Source organism: Sylvia atricapilla, chromosome 2, assembly GCF_009819655.1.
Source record: "Sylvia atricapilla isolate bSylAtr1 chromosome 2, bSylAtr1.pri, whole genome shotgun sequence".
NCBI lineage: Eukaryota > Metazoa > Chordata > Aves > Passeriformes > Sylviidae > Sylvia > Sylvia atricapilla.
Window position 1 is genome coordinate 82,024,586 of NC_089141.1, and position 23,945 is coordinate 82,048,530.

A 23,945-nucleotide genomic window follows, 5' to 3' on the forward strand; every position below is an offset into this window, starting at 1 on the left:
ATTAATGCAGGAGAATACCTGGTACAATTGACTGCAACAATGCTAGACTACACTTGGTGACTCATGAAGCCTCTCTGAACCTTTTGCCACAAGACACAGACATGTTTGTAGCCCCTTCCTCCCTGCTTTCTGCCTTTCTCCACTTTGTTAGGGCCACAAGAGGAAATACTAGTGACTTTATAGTTAATGTTTCTTTTAGGGAGTTCCAGCATGCTAGTACCTTCGAAGAAAAAAAAAAAAAAAAACAGATATATGAGAATACACATTCTCCCCTAAAGCATCCATCCCTGGGTCTTCAAACTCTGTTTTTCTTGGCCCCAGACAACACATAAGGCCACTCCAGACAGGAACTGACCTGCCATTTTAGTAGATATTTACAAAGGGTTTTCCTGGCCTGTCTGGTAACTGAATTATTTTACAAGTGACTACATACAAGCCCAAGAGAATGGATCCAAGAGGCATTTCCCATGCCTGCAGGCATGTGCCACCCCCTCACTATGCCTGACACACTTGAATTGGTGTGGAGAGGAGGAGGTGTCCAAAACCTGGAACCACTGAACAGGCTGTGAAAACAGCTGGATTCAAGCTCACCCACTCTGAGTGTCTCTCAGCAGCTTCTCTTCCTCAGCCAGAGGGAGATGGACAGACAGGAAGCCAGGGTGTGCTTCCTGCCCAGCCATCACCTCCCTCCCAAACCTCACTGCTCCTTTTCAACTGATGAGAACAGGAAGGCAACCACATGCAGAATGGACCTCTTAGAAAAACCAGTCAGCTCAAAGCCAGGAGAGCTCCCAGTCAAGACACTTCAAAAGCACAAGAGGAGAAGCCATTTTTTAAAAATAAAGATTTTGGGGCTTTTTCCTCTCTCCTTGAAGGTGAAAGACATGACAGAAACTACAAGCAGGCCTGAAAGGAAAAGTGCAACTGCAAAGATAATCTCCTTAAGAAGCAGATATATACACCTGAGACAACTAAGAATTACACATCACACCCGGTTGCTAAGTAAAAAAAAACCAATCCAAAATCTTAACATCTTCCTCAAAGTTGTGCACACATCAGGCTTGTCTGCACTTGTGAGCAGAAGATTCAGAAAATACTGTATCCTTGATTTCATGATGCTGACAGATCTGGCTACTGTCTCACATTAAGCCACCCACCATAAGATTTGTGAATCTTACCAGAAATAAAACATAGATATTCCAAGTGCAAAATTAAACACGAACTACATCTATACCTAAGTGAACTTTCCTTTTACAGAACTACACTGTGATGCTAAACTTGATTCAAAATGCAGGATGAAGTGTAAAACTTCCTTATGAAACTCTCCATATATGTTATGCGCAGATATATCAAAAAAGCCTTTATTTATAAAGTATATATAACATGGAGATAAAAATTCTCATCTCCTCACCATTCAGAAAAATTTTAATTCAAAGAAACTTTAATTGCAAATCTCGGCATACTCTCCATTATCCTATAGAAATAATGTGCAGGCAACCTTTAAACAAACAAACAAACATAACTCTGAAAAAAGTGGCTGTATTAATGCAAACTACAGATGTATCCAAGCACACAAATTCATCAAAATATATGAGACACAATGAAGCTGCAGATGTAAGATACAGTTTGTATCAGTCACCCTTTCTAGCAGGTCACAGGTACCATAATGACACCACGAAGGGATTGCTGAGTAAATGGAGGTGACCAAGTGACTCATTAATAGAATACAAGCTGGACTCTCTCCCAGACTGAGCAGGCCTATCAGAATAAAGGCCAGTATTATGTCATAAAATAATGAGAATGGAAAAAGGCAGCACATGGAACAAGAAGGAACAGGACAGGAGAGAAATTAGGGTTTTACCTCTGGAATCCAAAGAGCACAGCTCACATGTGCCCACTTGGTCCCTGTCCTGGTAGCTTTCATGGCACCTCCTCTTTTGGGACATAAGAGGCACTGAGGATGTATTCCCAGGACACAGGTACGACACAGCCAGCTCCCTTCAGGTACTTTTAAGATTCCATAGCAAGCCTTGGAGAAAAACAGATATTGGAATCATTGAGCTGAAATTATTTCACACACTAGTATTCATATTCACACAGAGCAAAGCTTTCAAAAAGTAAAGGCACTGTGTGGCCTTCACTTATTCTGTGATTTCTTTACCTTAAAGCGAGTCAAGTAATCTAAGAGAGAAACAGCCTTAAAAGCAATAGGTTTTACACCTGTTTGTAGAATGTATCAATTGTGACTGCACAACAGCACTGGTGTTACAAACCTTCACCTTAGCTTTTAGTGACTTTTAGATTTCTGAAATATACAACATGGATATTCCTTTAAGTTAGCTTCTGTACCTAATACTTTCTAAAATCACAATTTCCTACTGCTAAAAAAACGTAATGCTCTAATATAATTCTATTTAGATGTGAAAGGATATGAGCTGTTTGACTGAAAATCATTTCCTGCAATGTTTATAGTTACACTTCCATGTACTTCTTTTTCTTTAAATATTTATATAATATTGCAACAAAAATTACAGCATATATTGGAATTATAAGACGCTGGCTTTTATGCCTATTTCCCAAGTATTGCACTTAACCACATGAAAAATGAAAGATTTCTTACCTTTTGCTAGTTTTGAGAATTAAAAGAAAGGAAAATAGGTAGTTTGATTTCAAATTCCTTGTGGCTCTTAATGGAACCAATGGTGGAGCCTGCTGTACATACACATTCCCCTACCTCCATGAAGCTGAGTGTATCAGAAATCACTGGCTGCCACTGAAGTCTAATTTCACTCAACCACACCAAATAAAAGTCTTATCAAAAGGGTGGATATCACAGGAAAGCTCATAATTTCTAACACTAACACTATCTCTGGTAATGATAACATTAAAAGACTCAAAAGAACAGGATCATTAGTTGTAACCATTCTTTCAGATAAAATCTATTATAAAATTCCCAGACTTGACTTCTCAGCCTTCTGGTTATAAGATCTCAGTATTTTTCATATTAAACAATATAATAAAACACTGCACATTTATGTCAGGCTTGTAGTAAGGGGGATTTCCTGAAATAAATGCGGCAAGACTGAATAACCGGTATGTTCTTTTGATGTGATAACTCCTGTAAAAGCCCAATAGGGGGAGCTGCAATCCAAATTTTACAAGTGTTCTTTTCCTCCTCGGTGGCATATTCCCACCAGAATTCTTTCTGTTATTACAGCAGAAGTGGCATTACATCTAAAATCATATCTAGGCTGTTGGAAATGGACTGACACTATTTTCTAATTTTAACTGATAAGCAAAGGATGCCTAGACTACTAAAACATTAATATCACAACATGTTTGAGCCAGCACAACAGGGTACCATGAAGGAGGAATTTTCTCACACTCCTCCCCTCCACCTCCAAACAGTGTGATGACAAACAGACCTGAAGCTACTTGTTGAACCAACGCTGATCTAGATTAAAAATGAAACAAGTTGTTGTTATAGTTAGAATTAGCTGTAGTCCAGACACACTCTCCAGTTTGTTTCAGGCAGATCCAGTGAGGGGCAAGGAGGCAGCAAGACCATCAACTCAAGCTCAGCTGTCAGCAGACAACCATGAGCCTTTGACTGCAAATCCATCATTACTCTCTAACAGGCACAAGCAAGGTCTGAAGCAGGCAGTCCAGCTGCCAGCCATATTCCTGTCACTGGCCACCTTACTGCCAACTCAGGCTCACAGGCTGCTTCACAGGGGGACTCAGGTCAGGAAAGCAGCAGGGCTGGAAGCCAGCCCACTGCGAGCAGGGAGGTGACAGGTCTTTTTTCAGCCAGATATGTTTTCCAAGTGTTACTTGCAGTCAGTACAAAAATACATTAAAAATAAAATAACTTTCTTGATATCTTTTCAATTTATAGCAAAACTCCCTTCCAGAATAGCATGCACAGAAACCACAGGATTTTATACCCCTTTTTCTGATAAGGATACCTTTACCTGACTATGCTAAGCTCAGGCAGTGCAAAGTTTTGGCTGCATCTGCAACACTATAAACATGAGCACCATTCAACTGAGACCATGTTTTTTTCAGGTGTTGATGGCTTTTGAAAAAGATCACTTTGTTAAGGTACCTACATGTGTTTCCAGATGGCTAAATTTGGACAGTCTATGTCTGACTAAATAACTAGTCAGTAAAGAAAAAAAAATAGCTCTGAAACAAATGATCTTTAGATTTCTCACAAACAGGCAAGTCAGTATTTCCTGTCCTGTTCATCTTCAAAAGCAGATTTAGTAATAGGGGAAAAAAATTATTTAGTCACAGAGGAAATATCTGCATGTCCCAAAACCACACTTTGTATTCCTGTTAGACTGTAGCTGTCGACTTACTAACTATGCTAGGCCACTTAACCCATTGTAATTGTTAGAGTCCAAAAATTCACCTCAGTATCACACCGCCTTTCAGATGTAGAAAACCACAAAGTCCTCCACTTGACATTTAATAGCTGTTCAAATCCTACACTTGCCTGGGTAAACTTAGACCACAGGATAGTGTCAACATTTCTGCAGGCACTAACCTGATGGACACAAATATTACACTTGTCACAGAACACCATGTCATTCCCATCTTCACTGTCAGGGGACCGGCACACATCACAGATGACGTCCTCATCATATTCGATACCCAACCCTTCTTCAGTCTCGATGGCGTGATTCATGTTCTCATGGCACTGCCGCTCCAGCACTTCAATTGTCTTTTCCATTGTGTTCTCATCCAGGAGCCCACATCCTACAACAGAGAAAGAAAAGAGCAATTAGAGGACAGTCAGAGGGGGGACTGAGTCAGAGAAGCAGGAAAAGAAAAAAAGACAACTTCCAGCAACTAATGCAGTAGACACAGCACCTAAAAATTAAACAAAAATAGACAACATTTTTTACTCACAGACTAATTATTACATTGTTTTATAAATACAAGCAGAACTCCTACTTGAGTAAAAATTTTACACAAACCACAAGGTTGTGCCTGGAAAAAAACACTGAAGCATAAAGACAGCAGTTGCTGTAACTGCTGGCTGCTCTCATACAACCCTTCCTGCACCTCCATAATTTTACCATACACTAATGAAATCCAAAAGTCACATACTCTCTTCTTCTGAAGACTAATGCCCTAGGAAATAAAACTTATCAAGAATACTTCATATCTTATAATGATACAGAAGTTGTACCACCCAATACCTCTAAGTACATTGTGATGTAGTGCTCAAAGCATGAGGATTATGAAAAGTGCTTTTATTTTTCTGGGTGTTTTTTTTTTTTTTTAATAAAATAGTAGATAAACATACCATTGAAATCCATACTATCTGTTCCCTTGAGCACTACACACACTATATATACTCACCACTAATCAAACTTAGCATAAGCAGGACCACTTAAAAGTATTTGCTATGAGACTGGCCCTCAGCCTGCAGCTTCAGGACATGCACTGCATTAAAATTCCTGTATATTCACAGCTACAAGATATCTCCAAACTGCATCTCGTCAAAATCCTTGCTCAAAAATTATCACGATGGTCACAGCTTATGATTTATTCTGGCCTTCAAATGCTGGGATATTCATGTAATATTAATTGCAGAGACTAATATTTTAACTAAGGCTACTAATTGTGATTCCTTGCTACAAACAATAAACAGGGAAAGATACAGTGTTGTCTCCCATGCCCTAATAACTTTCTCAATTCCTGAATTAAAGGAATTCATTAATTACTGAATCATTCAGGTGGGAATGGTCCTACAGGGGACTTCAGCCTCTGCCTGGGCTCCAAGCAGAGTCAATAGGAAATCGAAAAAAGGCTGTTGCTCAAGAGATTTATGTAGTTATATCTTGAAAACTTCCATGGATAGAGATCTGCCTCCTTGAAAATGCTAATGGCTTTTGCCAACAGCATTCCTCTGCACCTGGGAAGTTATTGTCCTTGCTTCTACTTATGTGCATCCTTTGGCACTGGAGCTCAGTCATGAAGTCTGTGCTTCACCAAACCAATCTCCCAACACACCTACTCATTTTCCTGAATGTAATTGGAATTTTCCTGTGCTTGGAAGACAGTGTTTTTAAAGTCCTGCTAGCTCTCTTCAGTAATTCCATGCTTCAGAGCTGCCTCCCAATGCCACCCAGTTACCTAAGTAGGAACATGCTGTCCTGAAGTCCAGGACCAGTAAAAGGTCAGATCTCAGTCACCACTATTTCACTGCTGTTACACACAATGCTGCCATTGATTGGCACTTCTCTGCAGGTCCTTCCTATTTTATTAGCAGCAAATCCAGGAGATGCCAACCTGTCCTTCCTAAAGGACCTACAATCAGCCATGGAAGAATACTAGCCACACAGGCTATTCCACCACAATTCAGTTATTCCGGTGATAATTTCAGTATTATTTTCCATGGCCCACTCCCACTCATAGACCTCTATACCCACAACTTGCATGGCAAAAGAAAGTTTGCTTAGCTGATCTTGAATGGGCTAGCATGTGTGAAACTTAATTACTCTCTTGAGAACCCAGCATGCAAGCTCCTCAGAACTCTGAATTTGTAGATACGTTCCAAGTTCAAGAAATGGAAACATCTGCTTTCCTTACATAAAATCTTTAACTTTAGAAGTCCTAAAATTAATTCCACCTAATGTGGGCTTTTTCTCTCCTGCCTCAGTCTGCAGAAGATGCAGATGATTGTGGACGTCAAGAAATTTTTAGGCACAAGAGGTAAAACATAAAACATTATCAGATCAAGAAAGTAATTATTTTTTTAGCTCCTGTTTATCTTAGCATTTCCATTCAATCTCATTCAGCAATCTTTGAGACCTTACACAGCAGACTACAATTCAAACAGCAGAAATTAAGTGCAGTTTTTAAAATGGAACATGCTGTAGAATTACCCATTTCTGTAAGCTCTTCATTTAGCTCCTGAAGCCAAAAGATGTCCATGTCATCCAAGTCATAGCGACACACAGATTCTGCTAGTTCCAAAATGTTGATGTAACCTGGTTCTGTGGGTTCTTGGCTGGAACAGTGGATGTATTTCCTGGGTCGTGTATACAGTACTTCTTTTACTTTTTCTGCTACAACCCTGCAAGCAAAAAGGAAAAAAAATAAATACTTACAGCTTTTTAAGACCCATCCTTGAAAGACATAAAATATTTGCTGTAAGTGCAAAGAAAGCTGGGGTTTCACATATTTTAAACTAGCCAGTGAGTATAGTCAGCCTAAGGAGACAGGATTCTGTCAAAGTAATTTTTTCACCCAAAATGTTCCAAGGTTTACTACATATACAGAACCCTTTTAAAAATGTAACCCTGTCCATATGATTTCAATGTAGCAAATGTTACTAGTATGACAAAGCAACTGTTTCTGAAACTCATAGAAAGTATTATGCATAAAACCAATACAATCTTTGTCCTATATCCTTCCTAAATGACATAAGGAAATCTTGCCAACCAATCTCTTGAAAATACCAGCTCTTTCATGAATGCTTAAATATAATTACACAGTAGAATAAATCTACTGTAGTGTCTGCATGTGTGTGGGAAAAATCCTTGCTCTCCATTTGGGATACTCAGTCTACCCTTATTTTGGAAATTGCACCTTATCCACATTACAAACACATTATTCTTGTTATACAAGAAACATTCTGATGCCAAGCAAAAATGTGAAGGGGAACAGTCATCCAAGAAGCAAGGGAAAAAAATACTTGTGTTCTCAACCTTTCAAGTGTTTTTTGGAGATAAAACTCAGTGTTTGATTGGTTTGATTTTGGAATGGAAAGAATAATATAACTAGATAAAGTTCAGTCTTTCTCTGAATTCAATGCAAAAAGCCCTACATGTGGAAGAAAGCCAGAGAGATACAAAATGGAATAGTGCCATGCATGAGCAGCTCTACATGCTTTCTGGAGCTGATCCTCCACAGGACAAGGAAAAGATAAAAACTCTGGAAAATAAGGCAGCAAAGAAAGAGGAGGCAACTGTCAAGCTCTATCCTATGTAATTCTGACTGGACAATGTGGATTATCAATGTTAGCACAAACAATGTCCTTCTGCCATTCTTCATCCCCCTTCACCCTACTCCTTTTTTCCTCTAATTTTCTTGTGAGCTTTTCTTTTCTCTGGTCCAGCCAAATCTATAGCATTTTTTTTTCCTCTAATATAATACTGCTGGTATGAACTGCAATATACTTATTTTTAATAAGTTGGTACTGACAATAGCCTCAGTGGAAATTAAATTATGCTGGCTCAGCACTTTCACCAGACAATTCATTAATCTTTGTCTTGAAGATCACACTGACATTAACCTTTCTGTGTTGAAACATGCTTTGTTTCCATCAGGAAGGGTTGCAGGACTACGGTGCTATGTTTCCCTAGTCTAAACACAGTGTGAGAGAAAGAAGATTCTTTATTGATCTCCAGAATCTGAGATCACTAAACTTCTATAATGTTAAGCAGCCAGCTGTGGTGAGGAGAGGTAGAAAGGGTTAAAACATAAGAGAGAATAACCAAAATTAGATTATAGAAACAAATGAGTAATTTTACCAGGTATCAGTGATTACTGCATGCCTAGTGCTCTGTATCATCATGCTGTGTAGGAAAACCTTTCAAGTAATATGCATAAGATATGGGTTTATTTTTAATTTATTCAACTCTCCATACTCAAATAAAAAGCTTTTAATCCATAGCACCATGTGACTGAGGAAAAATATTTTTTTTTTACATTCACAATGTAGATACTGTAACAGCATGCAGACAGAATGAGATCTGGACTGAAGCATCACAGAAATGTTTTCCAAATAAGCACTTGTGTGGTTTAAGAACATGTCTGAAGGCTGCTACACTGAAGACTTAAACATACCAACAGAGAAAAGCTGACTGCACTTAGACAACTTGGTTTTGAGAGACCATCTTCTCTAGTTGCCATTTTGTGCACATGATCCACGTCTGATCACCAATACCTGAGAGAAGGCTGTGGAATAGTTTCTGGGCTGGCTGGAACCTGAACCCCTTTCTCCCATTCTTGTTTCCACGTGTCCGCAAAGACGTAATACTCGTCAGGGTTGACATGGTGCGAATCTGGGAGTTTCATGGCACTAATGAGATCCTTGCGGAACACCTGCAGGAAACAGAGAGTGTAAAGATGGATTTGAGAAAGAGCATTGCATTAAAGAATGCGACAGGTATTTTCCTTATCTACACTGAAACAACGCATATACAGTGACAATTTTTTTAAAGAGTACCAACACAAATCAATTTGAAACTACCCAGATTATTAATTTTTAGCGTATTAGGTACAGTATGACAAGAAGTTTACACTAATTCAAAACCATGTTGCTGCCCAAAGGCTAACCAGAAGGAAGAAGGTTTTTACAGGTAACCAGAGAGAGGAGGAAAGGAAGCCTGCACCTGATTCAAGAGTCCTCATCATATTTTCAATCAGCTTATTGCCAGGCTGTAGGCTGTACCCTAACTTAGATACAAGGTAGGATATCCTTTTCTTTCACTCAGCTACTCTAAACTGTCATAGTCATCATGTGCTACAAACAGTTCCCATGACAAAACTGATGGATAGGCACTTGCTCATTTATTAAAACTACTTGAAATTTTATTGGTTGGGATCTCTGAGATCAAAGATGAACAGCTTCCTTTGCTGGAACACAAGACCTGTGTTGCTCTGTGTCTAAGCAGTGATAGACAAAATCTAGCCTCAGCATCTTTTAGCAAAGCTATACAATGAAACACTACCCTCATACAAAGCAAACCATAGCAGAAAATCTCCAGCCATAACACTTGGCTCCAGAGAGTTAAGTTTTTACAAGCATGTAAACATGATTACCAGTCATCTCAAAGCTTACTTAATGCCAGTATCTGTCAACTACAGGTGTGTACAATCTAAATAAAGGGCATATGTATCCTCTGTGGTTTTTTTTCCTCCACTACTACACTGCATCAGCCTAATGCTCAGCAAAGCAAAACAGGGACTGTGACTTGGTTTTAGGGAGACATTGCAACTGATTAACTATATTATTGGAATGAGAAATCAAATCCTCAAAGAGCAATAAAATGAAATGGAAAATATCCCTGCAATAAGTTGTGACAGGTTGAACTCTCATCTTAGTAATTTCAGTTTTATAACCAGAAAAGTAATGAACCATTGCAGAGCCCAGTATCTTGGTGTACCCTTTTCAATTTGACAGTACCAGACCAGTTATGCCTACTGCAAAAATTCTTAGCTGTTCTTGGAAATCATCAACTAAACATTATTAAAAAACTCTCTGTGCTAAAAAGGTATTGAAATAGCTGCTGGTGACCTGGAACATCAGCATTACTTCATTATGTTCGACAACTGCATCTCATATGCCAAGAGACCAAGCTGACCGAGAGTACTCAAACCCTCAGACTCACGGCTCTTGTATTTGCTATTAATGTGTTATCTGCCTTGCTTTGGAACAGACTGTTCACTGCTGCCTTCTGTATAAAACTCTTCAGGTACCTAACAGGCCTATATTAAAATCTGAATGTCAAGAGTGAAAGCATTGAGACTGCAAGCATCCATTTTTTTTTTCAAGCACTATACATATACACCAAGAAATAAAATGTAGAATTATCTATGCCACTAAAAAGACATTTTCGTTTTCTGTGTTATAGGTGCAGAGCCAGGATTATGAGATGCACTAAGAAGGCACAATTCCAAAGAACAGCAGAAGGAGAAAGTATGATACAGGAGAAGTGCAATGACTGCTTTAATTACCAGAAAATACATTTCTCAAATCTTATCTGAGGTAAGTGCTTTACAAACTACCTTTTAAGCCACTGACAGAATATTAAAGTGAAGTACTTCATATCGAACCCACTATTTCTTAACCACTAGATGAAAAATGCTATTAAAGGCATCAGTATTCTAACTACACTGCTTAGCAGCAAATCTTCTGATCATCCATTATGTATGCAAACTCTATCTCTATTTTTAGAGCACAAAGCCCCTGGAGCATGAACTTCTGGGTTTCTTTCGACTGTTTTAAGTACTGGCCACACCATTGCCACACCACAACATTAAGTTCTCAGCTTCAGATTTGTGCAATTTACAGTACAGGTACCATTGAATGTCAACAATTTAATCAAGAAAAAGATAACTACTGAAACCTTAAGGGACTCCAAAACTCAGCTGAGACATCCTAAGAATTGCCTGTTCATATTTGTGATTAACAGTGCAACTGAGGATTCCCTGCAGACACTTGGAATCATTACAGTCTCAGTCTTAAGCTCTAGTCATTCTTCATTTCTTCACATGAGGCAAAGCAGGGTCTTCCAACAGTAAAATATTCTCAGAAGGCAAGGTATGAGAATACTCAGTCTGTATTTCCTTTGTTGTGGGAGTAAACCAAAACACTCAGGGGACCCAAAGAGAGTTTTCTGACAAATCAAGTAAATTCAACTTCAGCAGTCAGCCTCAAGGCTATGAGCTAAGCTATCTGCACCAATAGCAGCGTACACACCTTCAGGATTTAGATAGCCAGCTTCTCCACATGGCTGTTTCTTTTCCAACATTCATTTGAAAAACAATGCTGCTCCCTTACTAACTGTGGCCATAGAACAACAGCTAGTCTGCTCTACCCTCTTGGCAAGAACTATCTGCACTTCCAGTTAGCCCATGAAGTGCAGGTGGTCATCTTTCAATCACCCCGAAGTAGTTCTACTTCTTACCTCACATAAAGCACAACCCCTTAACTTTATTTTAACACCACCTGTAATATACAGATTGAAAACACCTGAAAAATGAGCATGCCAAGGCTAGGGTTATAAGGTTTTGCCATCCAGAAATATCATGTCTCACAACCAGACTCAGCTGGTGCAGTGTCTTTAGCACACAACACAAGGCCTTGCAGAGCTGAGCTATAACTGAGTGCAGCTCCCAGAGCCAGCGGCATACACAGAGAAGTGGGAAGTCTCCACCACTCGCAGCATTCCACAATAGTTACTGTGTTACAGAGGGATTTTTTAAAAATAATTTTTAGCAAAGAGAGCATGAAAGTACAAATGAGTTTTAGCCTTACCATGCAAGACTGCTTGGTCTGAACTTAAAATTTCATTTTTCTGCCAAGAATCTTTAGTTTCAACCACAAACAGCGCAGGACTTTGAGTAAATTAAATCAATGAAATGTGTCTGCTTATGTCATCATTGTCTCATAATCTAATCATTACCATTTCATTGAGAACTTCTATTACATATTTCATGCTTTAGAACTGGAGTTTTAATCTAGAACAAAAGACCTTGTTCTTTAGTCATGTTGTGGTTTTATGTCCAGCTGGAAATGAAACACTACTCAACTGCTTCCTCAACCCCTTCCCTGTCTTCCCCTCCGAAACGTGGTGGAATGGCGAGGAGAATCAAAGTAAAACTTGTATGTTGAGATAAGAACAGCTTAATAACTGAAAATAAAGAAAAATACAATAATAACGGTAACAAATAGTAACAATAATGGTAATAAAAAGGAAAAAACCCCAAACAAGTGATGCACAATACAATTGCACACCACCCACTGACCAATGCCAGAGCCCACTTCCCAAACCCAAACCAGCTCCCCTTCTGGTAACTCCCTCAGTTTATATATATATATATATATATATATAAATATAAATATAAATATAAATGGTGTGGAATATCCCTTTGGTCAGTTTGGGTCACATGCCCCAGTTATGCTCCCCCCAGTCATTTTGGTTTTGTGGTTTATTTTTTACTGCATACCTCCTCACTGACAGATGATGAGACATGTATAAAAAAAGAAAAGTCCTTGACTTGGGATAAACACAAATTACTAAATAACCAAACCAAAGTGTGTTATCAATACCATATGAATTCCAAATCCAAAACACAGCACTGTAACAGCTATGGAGAAGGAATTAGCTCTACCCTAGCTGAAACCAGGAGAGGTCAATGTTAGTGTTTTGCTCTGCAGTAGACATCTGCCTGCTTTTGCTGAGGAAATGAGAACCTTCTAGTCAGCTCTGCAGACATTGCCATCTATAAAGCCTTTAAAAGCTAAATTCTGCTTGAGAAATATGGATGCTCTGCTCCCCCAAAGCAGTAATACACCAAGAAATAATTACATCAAAGATACGGTTCCTATATTATATCTGTTTTTCAGATGTCTGAGTACTATTTGGAAATCATGTGAGAAGAGTATGTCCGAGGAAAACTAACTTATTGGAATTTATTTTAAAATGCTTCACTGAAAGTCATCTATGATTTGAACCCAAACTCCTTCTGGAAGCACTCAATGGAAATGCAATATATAATCGTTCCTCAATAGACGCTGCTATGCTTATTCTGAATAAATCAGGCTCTGAAACAAAGAATATGATTTTGCATGAAGTATCCTTATCCATTAAAGATATCAGGGTGAATACAAGTAATACTATAGAGAGCTACAATAAAATACTAGCACTGAAAACAGAGAATGGTCTTGACAATAAAACAGCCTTCTACAAACCCCATGTTTGATGAACAATTCAAACATCAGATCTGCACAGACTGTCAGGCATCTTCTGTTCATGACTACTGCAAACTTAAAACCACATTAAGAAAAGAAAAAAAAAAGAGTGAAATTCCTTTTCCAATGCCCCTCTGCAAGCTACTACCAAAGCTGACTGGTGCCACTGCTCATTCACCATGTCTCGCCCAAATGCATGTGTGAGAAAAATAAATGGATCATGTCATCTCTTAAATTAAATTAAAGCCAATACTACTTCTTGTGACACTCTCTGTGCTTTCAGGTACTTTGATCAACTGCTTACAAACTCCCAACACGGGTTAGTCACTTGTTACAGGCATCAAGGCCATGACTGGGAACCACACCTCCAAGGCTTAAGTAAATTATGGCTTAACTGCTCCTGTTATAATCAAAGCCCACTTTATGCTGGATTGCATGTAATTGCTTCAGTCGTGAGGCTTCCTCTGCACCCAGCAGAACTCAGCAACAGGCTTTTCAGTTCACACCCATCACTCAGGGAGTCAGAAGACCCACTGCTCAGAAACACAGAGATATGATTTTTTAAAAAGCAGGAGGGAACTACTACGTCCTGTCTTCCCTGCAAAAGTATATTAAAACTTTTACAGCAAACAGCACAGAAGGAGGGCCAGCATCCCCTCTAACCAGACAACAGCTAGCATTTTCCTAGATTTTTAGTGTCCCTCCCAACCCATCTCGGAGGCCAAGTTCAAAATTCCATTGTCAAACACTTGAGTTCATGTGAATTGCAAATTATGCAAGAGTTTTTCCATCACGTTGAGGGTCAAAACATCTTTCTTTATACTCCTTTGAAAGGATCTAGTAACTTCTATTCCCAGAAGCACCCTCAAGCAATAAGGCTTACTCTACCATTGTAGCTCTGATGTACAGACCCTCAGCAAACACACTTACAAAGCAGCAGGTTTGCACCTAAAATCACCTCATAAATAATAAAAATTTAAATTATAATGTGACCCATTACAAGTGTAATACAGCCACATAGTATCTGAGCATAGTTTATCTTTGTAAGGATGTTTGACAATATGTGCAAAAGACTGCCCATGTACAAGGGAGGAAGCTCCAGAAACGGAATTTGGTGAGCTCATCCTGGAAAGAAAGAATTTTTCTTGTTAATACATTACAACCTGGCCATGAAGTTTCTGAACTAAGGAACTTACCTTATAGAGAAGCGTAGAAACTTAAGGCAGGTTTGCTATGGGTTTTGGTTGGTTGAGGGATTTTTGGCAGCAAAGGAAATAAAAGGCAACATAAATTTCAAATGGAAATGAAACTACAGTTCCAGGCACATATACCAACTGGACTGAGAAACTAAAAATGTTAAAATCCTGTGATAGTCAGGAATATGTGTAGAATTAAATTTGTAGTTCTCAATCATTCACACAATTTGGACAAGCAAGGCAGTAAATCCTAATGTTAAAATCCCCTTTATCCTGGATTCAAGCAAATTAAATGTACATTTTATTTAAGTAGCCATGAATCTTCCTAGCCTTCTTTTACAAGCATGTATAGGAAAAGCCAGGAAATTGGATACTAAATCAATGCTACCTAACATCATGTCTCTGACAGTATCTCATGAGCCAGAAGAATGTGCAAGAACATGTCAAGTTTCCTTCTGGTTGCTAATCAGACATAAGCTTTGGATTTTGGGGTTAATCCTAACAATCAATTTTTAAAGTGGCATTAATTTATACAGATATTTTTAAAAATCTGTACTTGCTATCATCTGTCCAATTCCTTTTTTAATCTTGTTTAATTCTCAGTCTCAACAACTTCCTGTAGCAGATGAGCTTCCCAGCCTAATTGCATGAAAAAGATATCCTTTTAATTGCTACAGATTTTCTAACTTTTGGCCTCATTTATCAATGCCCATGTCTGCCTTTTCTCTCCAGTTCTTCCATGAAAAGGACAGGCAGGACTGAAGTAGTCTAGCTCTGCTGTTTCCAACCCATTCATACTCTACTGTGATGCCTGCTCATTCACTTCAAAGGTGAAATAAGCGCAGCCTTTTCACAAGTGAGCTCTTTCACATCTTTCTGCATTTGGGTCACCCCTTCCAAAGAGTTCAAATAGCCTGAGATAGTATCTCAAAGGAAAAAAAAATAAAAATCATAGAAGTAACTCATGAGTTTGCACCTCCCACCTTACATATTTATTTTTAAAATCAACTAACACAAGCAGGCTGAAAAGTAGCTCATGGATAACACATGTTTGCCAGAGGTCTTGAGAAGCCTGTACACGTCCCAGATAATTCAGAATTTTTTAAGGTAAACATGCACATAAAAGTGACGTCTCTTATTACAGACGGTACACACAAAGCAATATAATTTAACCACATTACCCATTCATTCACAGAACAAAATCAAGCACTTTCAAACTCCAAAAACAGTCCATTTGCTGCCAGAAGTCTAGTTCTTACAGGGTGCTGCTCAGGATCAAGACTGACAATTTATGTGGCACCACTAAGAAGTTTCACGTACACAAGTAATGAATGCAGACCATTTACTTTCAGAAGACAAGCTGCATTTCACATGATAATACAGCTGTCACAATCAGCAATGAAGAATTAAAAACTACTCTTGCTGTGAGATTCAAAACCCTATTTGCAAAGCGAAGTAAAATATTGCCATATTATATGGAAAGGGTTTAAAAAAAAAGCACAAAGCTAACTTAACTTCTTTGCAGTTTCAAGAGGAAGACAGGATTGAAAAAAAGATATACATAAATTTGAGTGTGATAAAAATCTTAGGCTCTTTTGTGACCCCACAAGCATAAGGGAAAAGACACAGTCAGTCATTCAGAACAGTCCAGCTAATGGGTTTTCCCTGCAAAAATGATTCCCACTACTTTGCCATCATTTTCTGCCACAGCTTTCTTGGAGACAGGAAGCTGCCAAGTACAGGCTTCATGCTGAGCCAGACATCCAAATGCCTCCTACCCTGCTGCTCCCACACAGCTGACTGCAGGGCTGTGAGTCCCTCCTGTCTAAGTTTAAATCCACTGAGGGGGACACCACAAATGGTATGCAGCCAACATCATCATAAGTCTCCAAACCAGCTATGACTTTGTATTACTGGTGTGCCTCTAACCTCAACACAGCTAAGTTATTCATACTACATGCTAAAGCTAATTGGATAACAGGATTTTTAAATCACCATTTCAGTAATATGTAATAGACTGTAATCCAAAATCGGAGTGGCAAGAAAGAGACACAGCCTTGCTTTTGACATGACCTACAGAGGCACCATGGTCTGAAGAAGCCTCATTACAGGCTTCCCTTGTTCTCACCTTCTCCAAGGAGGAGTCTGGAGTAAGTTGAAACCAGGTCCAACCCAGTAATATCCCTTCTGGATTGATACAGGCTCTGGAAATGGGCTTTGACATTTGCACTGTAACACGACACGTCTTGGCCTGGCAGTAACACCAGATGACCTCACTCCACTGAGGCCATTCCCAAACCCACCTGGATTCTTAAAGCACCTGGAAGGCAACTCAAGGCAGAGCAGTCCTCAGATGCCGCCACTCACCACTTTCTACAGGCAACCTCAGAGGACACCAGCATATCTAGGTAAGTCCTGAACTGGCACATGTACTCACTACTTGCTTGTTGGAGTACCAAACCCAAGCTTTTATTTGGAAAGAACCCAGGTACTCAGGTTGGGCTGATGACAGTAGAGAAAGCAGAAGAAAGCCTATGTATTCACATACTTAGGCTTCCAATTTATTTGAAAAACTAAGGCTTACTAGTATGAAAGAAAAATTAATGCATGAAGACCATGAACAACAATATTCCTAAACAGCTATTTATAGCTTTGACCTTCTAGATTTTCTGCATCACTAACTCAAGAAACAGCCTGCTGCCTGGCAAGCAGAGGTGAATGAAAGGAGAGCAATGCCAACTTGTTACAGAGAGGCCTTGCTAAAGAGATGCTGTCAGCCTGAAAACATAAATTTCTATCTAACAGATATTAGACAACTATTACTACAAAAAGCTTGTGAGATTACAACATGATTTTTGGAAGGGTGTGTAGTGGGGTCCCTTTTCTGTATTTGCTTTGCACCCTTGTCACCACTTGATGCATAAATAATCAATTTCAATGCTCTGCTGACAAAAGCGTTTCATGTAATACACTTCCCAGCATATGCTTTTCAAGGGGTTGGAGGGAGCACTTGCTCTTAGCGGAACAAAAGCAAAAATGTAAAGAACAGCCAGAAGTCTTATGTACAAGAGGTACAGTACTACTGTCACCTTCCCTTCCATTCCCTTTCCAGGAGAACTGAATTTGTTTCAGGGATCTTTTAAATATTGTACTCAGCAGACTCTTTCCACAGACAATATACTCTTAACTTTGGGATTTCTTTCCCCCCTTTTTTTTTTTTTTCCCCTTCTTTTTTTCCCCCCAGGAGGAGAATCTTAAATCAAGCATGATGAAGAGATTCCAGTATTACTAGAAGGATTACATTATTAACAGACTTTTTCAATTTCAAGTGTATATTCCAGATTTTGTTCTTCAAAATTTCCTATTTTCATGCAGTAAAGGAATCAAGATTTTGCCTCGGAACTGGTAAAAGGCAGCAAAGATTATCTCAAAAGGAAGAACTGAAAACACTGCTCATTTTAATTCCAAGAAGTTATGTAAACAGAACCCCTGTATGCTACATAGCTGGACCACATCTTCATAATTATTGCTTTAATGTACATAAGCACCTAGAGAAAGAATGGAGTAAACTGAAAGAAGGCTAATAATAGTAATAGGGCAATCCCTAAGATGAAGAGTTGCAAGAAGAAAACTGGATGGGGGTAGAAAGGGATTGGTAAGGGACTAGCACCAAGGTGTATTTCAAGCAGCAACAAGCCTGGCAATACATGTGCTTCAGCTCCCATTTGCACAGCTTGACTGGTAACAAGGCTACTGCCTAGGCACACATGAGCAACACTTACAAAACCTCAGTAGCCACAAGCTGTTTTAAGACTTAAATTCTTACAGAACCATAATCCCCAAAACAACATCTTAAAGGCAAAAAGCTAAGTGGGTTTTTCTTAACCTTCTTGGTGGCTGCAAATAAAACACTATGTTGCTAGTTCTAGCTAACTTTATTTCTCAGAACTTTTTTTTGCATTTTCTTTTAAAAATAAGTGAGGTTTCTTAAATTGACTTGCAATAAGAATTAAGCTTCCAAAGAAATGACACGTTCTGTACCGTTTACCTTGTTCTTACCACACCAAACCCACCTAGTTAGTGGCATTTAGAAAAGAAGCATGAAGCATGTTTGTTGAATAGCTTAAGCTCTAAGAGCACATGCTATATATTCCACACAACCCTGCACAGCAGTAACCATTCAGGTAAAAAGCTGCTGGTATAGTAAACAAGTTCTGGAACATAACTTTAAATTCTGTAGAAATAAAGTGGAGTTTTCAGTCTTTTTTCAGCAGTCATACTAAAATTCTGAAGGACTCATTCAGAGGCAATGTGATAACAAGGGGAATTAGCTACCAGAAATACTTCTCCAATTTGCAGTTACTAAAGCAAGCATAAAATCTGGAGAAGGCAGACAACAGATCTTCCACTAAGAGGAGCTATCAATGGAATGGTCGACAGGATGGCTTTGGGCACTGGATTGTGCATAAAAGTCAATTTATTAAATGGGTCAGTACAGGTCCAGTGACAGTGGTGGTAAGTGTTGAGGTTCTAACAGCTGGAGACAGCAGAGTAAACAAAAAAGCTACACTGACAGTAAAAAGCCAAGAGTAACAAAGTAGCAGAGCAAACACTGTATATACATATCCTACCCACTTAAGTGTCCCACTGTTTCACCCTGAAGCAGAAAGACAGTATCCTTCCCAAACACATACATATGAACCACTTTTCTGTGCTATGCTCTCAAATCATAAGACCATTACCAGCTTTTGCCAATTTCAAAATGTTATTAAAATTCCAGGGAAAGAATGAACTACACGTTACTATCTGCAAATCCTGTAAGTCATCTTGGTCAGTCAAACACCAGAATTCCTGTAATACTCACACAGTGAGAAAAATGCAGGTTGAGAGAATTTGACAGGGGACAAAAGGACTCACCAGCATGAGATTCATAGCTCACTTCTTCAAGGCTTAGAAATGTGAAAACTCGATGAAAGAAAACGACTAGTGATCAATGCAGTTCTTACCTCAGCAGGCTTCTTTTGTTCATTTGCTGGTGTTTTTGACTTGCTCCTGTATTTAGAACAAGAAGAAAACGAAGTGGAAGGACCTGTTAAAAAATAAAAAAAGAAAAAATAAAAAAGGATCATTACAGCTCGGTTCAATTCATCTAATTTTTCCAGTAAAACACAAGGCACTCCAATCTCTTGAATTATAACTTTTTGACAAGATGTGGGCAAAAAAAAACCCAACTGTTAGGCAGTCTGTAGGCTTAATTTCAGCTCCTCCTGTTCCACTTGTTCTTTATAAAACCACGGCACACCAAGTTTATGGGTACATTCTGCTCTGCCCAATACAAGCATGAGTAAACAGAAACAAGCAGACAGACTGCCTTCCTTCATTAAGTTCCTTTATAACATAGTGGAAGGAAGAGTAAAACAGAGTTTGAAAATGCTCAAAAAAAATCCCAAAGAACAAAGCAATGCTACTAAAATGTGCTAAGGAGAGATACAAAAACCCACAGTGTGATAGCATAGATGTTTCTGGCACAATGTTACTTCAGCAGAGGATACATCAATGACTTGCAGTGAATATGACAATGAATCATTATCTATAGAGCTTCTAGACAAGCACAGGCTTATAAGAAATAAGCAAACCCTGCCACATGGGTTGTTCTGTTTCGGGTTTCTTGCAGATAAAATGGGAAGACATTCAGGTAGATGTCTGCCAGTAACACTTAACATGTAACTTTACTGAACTGTTGAACAGACTGAAGTGGAGTAGATCAAGAGCCAGCAGGAGATAACAAAACAACGAATATACTGATTATAATTCTAACACATTAATGCTCAAGTAACTTGCCACTCCCACTATTCTAACGTTGAAGCTCTGCATACCATGAGACAACAGGATTCTTTAAAAAAAAATAATCACAGAATAGAATCCTAGGCAGTAAAATTTCCCTTGATTTACAAATTTCTTCTTGCCAACTATGAATGAGAAGGATACAAAAGTTTCTCTTGAAATTCTAAATATACTCAAAACTCCTCTTATAAGAACCTTTGCCTTATTTTCCTCCTGTAACATGATTGAGAGTACCAAAGACCACAAACGCAAAAAGAAATCAATCAAGAAATATATTTTTTGGAATTTTAAGAGGTGAAGTGGTTTGCCCTCAAACCACTGAAGGAAACCACAAGGGGGTGATAGACCAAAGAAAAACTTGCAGGTACTACTTACTCTCATTGTCTGAACTGTCACTGGTGCTTAGATGCCTGTGGCGTTTCATCCTGACGCATCCTAAAGAGAGAAAAAAGAGTTGATGGCAACCATTCTACCAGAAAATCACCAGGGCCTGCTGGCTGATGCCAAGTTCTTCACACTAAAGGCAAAGCTCCTCTGAAGAGGTCTCAGGCATAGAAATAATCCCAGTTCAGTCACTATGTTTTATTTCTGCAAGCAACTATTAGATCACCGTACTATTTGTGAAACTGAGTGCCCTCAAAACCAGCAAGCCTCTGCTGGGCAGAGCTTGCTTTTAATTTTGCAGAAAGAAGTGCAACCCGCCAGCTGATTCTCGGCAGGGCATGAGCGGTGCACTGCTCGGCTCAATGTCCCATCTGTTCAGCTGGAGGAAGACTTGCTATGGTGGCAGTAGCTAGCTGAGAGACGAGTGGAGGCCAAGAAATAAGGTGGATGCACAGCAAGGCAAGGATTTAGAAATACAACGCACCTTAAAAAACCTAAACAAACAAACAAACCTTAAGGCATCCATGCAAAGCAAAAGGCGGATTTTAAAATAGAAAGCAGTACTGATTTCTGTCCTTTGTCATCTGATCACCATTTATTTCACAAGCAATGTGGTTTTCAGAAGTTTAAGAAGGGACCAAGAGTATCACTGAGAAATACTTCAGTGGCACTGGCAGCAGTTGCATTAAAAAAAGGTATTGAACTTTTTGAAATTCATTTTTGAACATGTAATGCTCCAGAGAGAGGGGAAGAATTTTCTGCACCTCTACTTAATAAAAAAAAAAAAAAAAAAAAATCAAAACAATTATCAGCTATATACTCTAAACAAGTGCCAAGAAAAATCCATATACATTCTTATTAGTTGCATCACTTTGTAATATTCAGTGTTACATTTGTTAACTAAGGTTCAATAACAGTTTAAAATTAATAGCAGTAAATAAAAATCACCACTATGTTTGTAATGGATTGAAATGAGAAAATCAATAGAGAAAAGAAGTAAAAAGTAATTCTGCAGAAATATACAAGAACTCTATTTTTTGTGCATGTTTTTAAGCAGAAGATATGCTCAAGTAGGTTTGAGATAGCTGAACCTGAAATGTCTGCAGTAGTCTTAAGTGCCAGCTTGGCTACACCTGAAATGCAAGCAGCTTCATGGCTTAAACATAACCACATGCCATTCAAAAAAGCATGCAGCTGAATATCCCATTTGATAAGCACTCCACATTAGTTACTGTACAATGGGTCTTGAGATTATCCAAATACCATGGGATAAACAAGATCTCCAGATAAGAGAAGCCTGCCCAGAGGCTTTGTATAAATTGAAATTGAACTGTTTGCAGCACGAGTGTTTAATTTAGTGGAAAATTTCAGCAGTCTTTGTATTTAAGAGAGTGAGTTTACTGAATCTAAATGCAGTGATCACTCGAAGTTTAAATCAATCCTTTCAACCCGTTATAAAAAAGGACATTGTCCACACTCCTGAAAGCTGACAAAGGAAGCGATGCTTCCAGTTTTCAAGACAGCAGATACAGAACTTCTGAATCAGGTATTTAACCTGGGGGGGAAGACAGAAAGACACAGGACAAAGGTCACTCGCATCATCACTTAAGCAAACACTTAAAATTCCACTACATAACAAATAATTTCACATGAATTCAACTTCTCACATCTCAGGCAACATAGGGGAGACAAGGCAGACATGCTACATGTGCAGACAAGTGTCCAAGAAAAAAAGCAACGTCAAAAATTAAATACCCAAAACACCACAGGGCTTTGCTTCCAGCAAGCAATGTGAGGTAGCTTGTACAGATGAAGAAGCTTCCATGAAGCTCTTGGATAAAAGCTGTTTGACACGTAGAAGGCCTTGGGTCAGAAGGACATGTTTTGGGGGTACCACACTTGAAGGTGGCTGCAGGGTACTGAAGGCAGATCTAGAAGACTACTTTCATATTGTCAACTTGCAAAATTTAAAGGCATGGATTTTAATCAAGAGCAAATAAAATTGATAAAATTGTACTGCCTGTTTGAGAGCTTGCACTCCAGGCCAAAACCAGCCCCTTGGAGCATCTAAGTCTCCCTAAAAAAATGCAGGTTCTGCCCATGACAACTTTCTTAGCAAGAAATAGAAGTGCTTGCTACTTGCTTAGGTTTTATATTCAGGAGAATTTTCGAGCAACTGTTAAAAGGTGCTGAAAGCTTACTGCAGGTGATTCCTGTCTCTTAGAGTCTATATAAACATGCAGCTATAAAACCTTTTCACTCTGTACTAATGACAGCTATCTGCAGAGCATAACATGAACATTCAATTAAAGTAGGGTCAAACATGAGGTTGAGAGAGAGAACTACAGGACAGAACACTCAGGAAACCTGGATTTCTGCCTGGCCAACTGAGAAAGAAGAGCAGAGATGCCTACACTTCAAAGACAGCTTACATAGAAACGGCAAGTCTAACAAAAACTTTAGAACAGAAAACACACCTCTGCCAACAACTCCAAGAGAGTAGGAAAAACAAACAAACAAACACACTAAACAAAAGTAACAAGCTGTTATTTGAGAACTGGGTTTGTAGCAGCTCAGGCAAGAGATTTACACCTCCATGACAGCAGACAGAAACAGAAAAAATAGTCACTGAGGGCAAAAAGTCCTGGATAGTAATAGTACTGGATTCTCCTGCCTGTTTTTTTCATCAATATTAACCACAGTGTATAAAAATCCACAGAGCTACAACAAATTTCAGGTGTGCTGTGTTTGTAAGTCAGGTTATTTAAGTGCCTAACAGGCTACAAGTTCACCCTATGCCCCCACATGATGCAGAAGGACCCAGAGCCTCAGCACCATTCAGCAGAGACCACCTCTACAGGGGATTTCACCTTTCTTTCCAGCTCACTTCCACCCCAAAGCATCCATCACAATGATGCTTCCATTCCCTAGACACTAGAGAGGGATCCCAAAGTAACATCCATTCAGTAGGAAAGATTGCTGGCTCACTTTACCTGCATTTGAAGAATGCAAAAGAATCA

At 38.9% G+C, this 23,945-nt stretch overlaps 1 protein-coding gene across 1 annotated transcript in view; it reads right to left on the reverse strand.

Moving 5' to 3' along the window:
- Positions 1–23,945, reverse strand: part of JADE3 (jade family PHD finger 3) — a 47,417-nt gene that overhangs the window by 11,807 nt on the left and 11,665 nt on the right. Inside the window, exons 2-7 of the mRNA XM_066313556.1 lie at positions 20,917–20,976; positions 19,704–19,786; positions 8,969–9,126; positions 6,903–7,093; positions 4,553–4,764; positions 1,862–2,029 (exon numbers count right to left, since the gene is read on the reverse strand). Coding sequence (XP_066169653.1) covers positions 1,862–2,029; positions 4,553–4,764; positions 6,903–7,093; positions 8,969–9,126; positions 19,704–19,786; positions 20,917–20,965 — 861 coding nt within the window. The 5' untranslated portion in view covers positions 20,966–20,976. The remainder of the gene's footprint in view (positions 1–1,861; positions 2,030–4,552; positions 4,765–6,902; positions 7,094–8,968; positions 9,127–19,703; positions 19,787–20,916; positions 20,977–23,945) is intronic.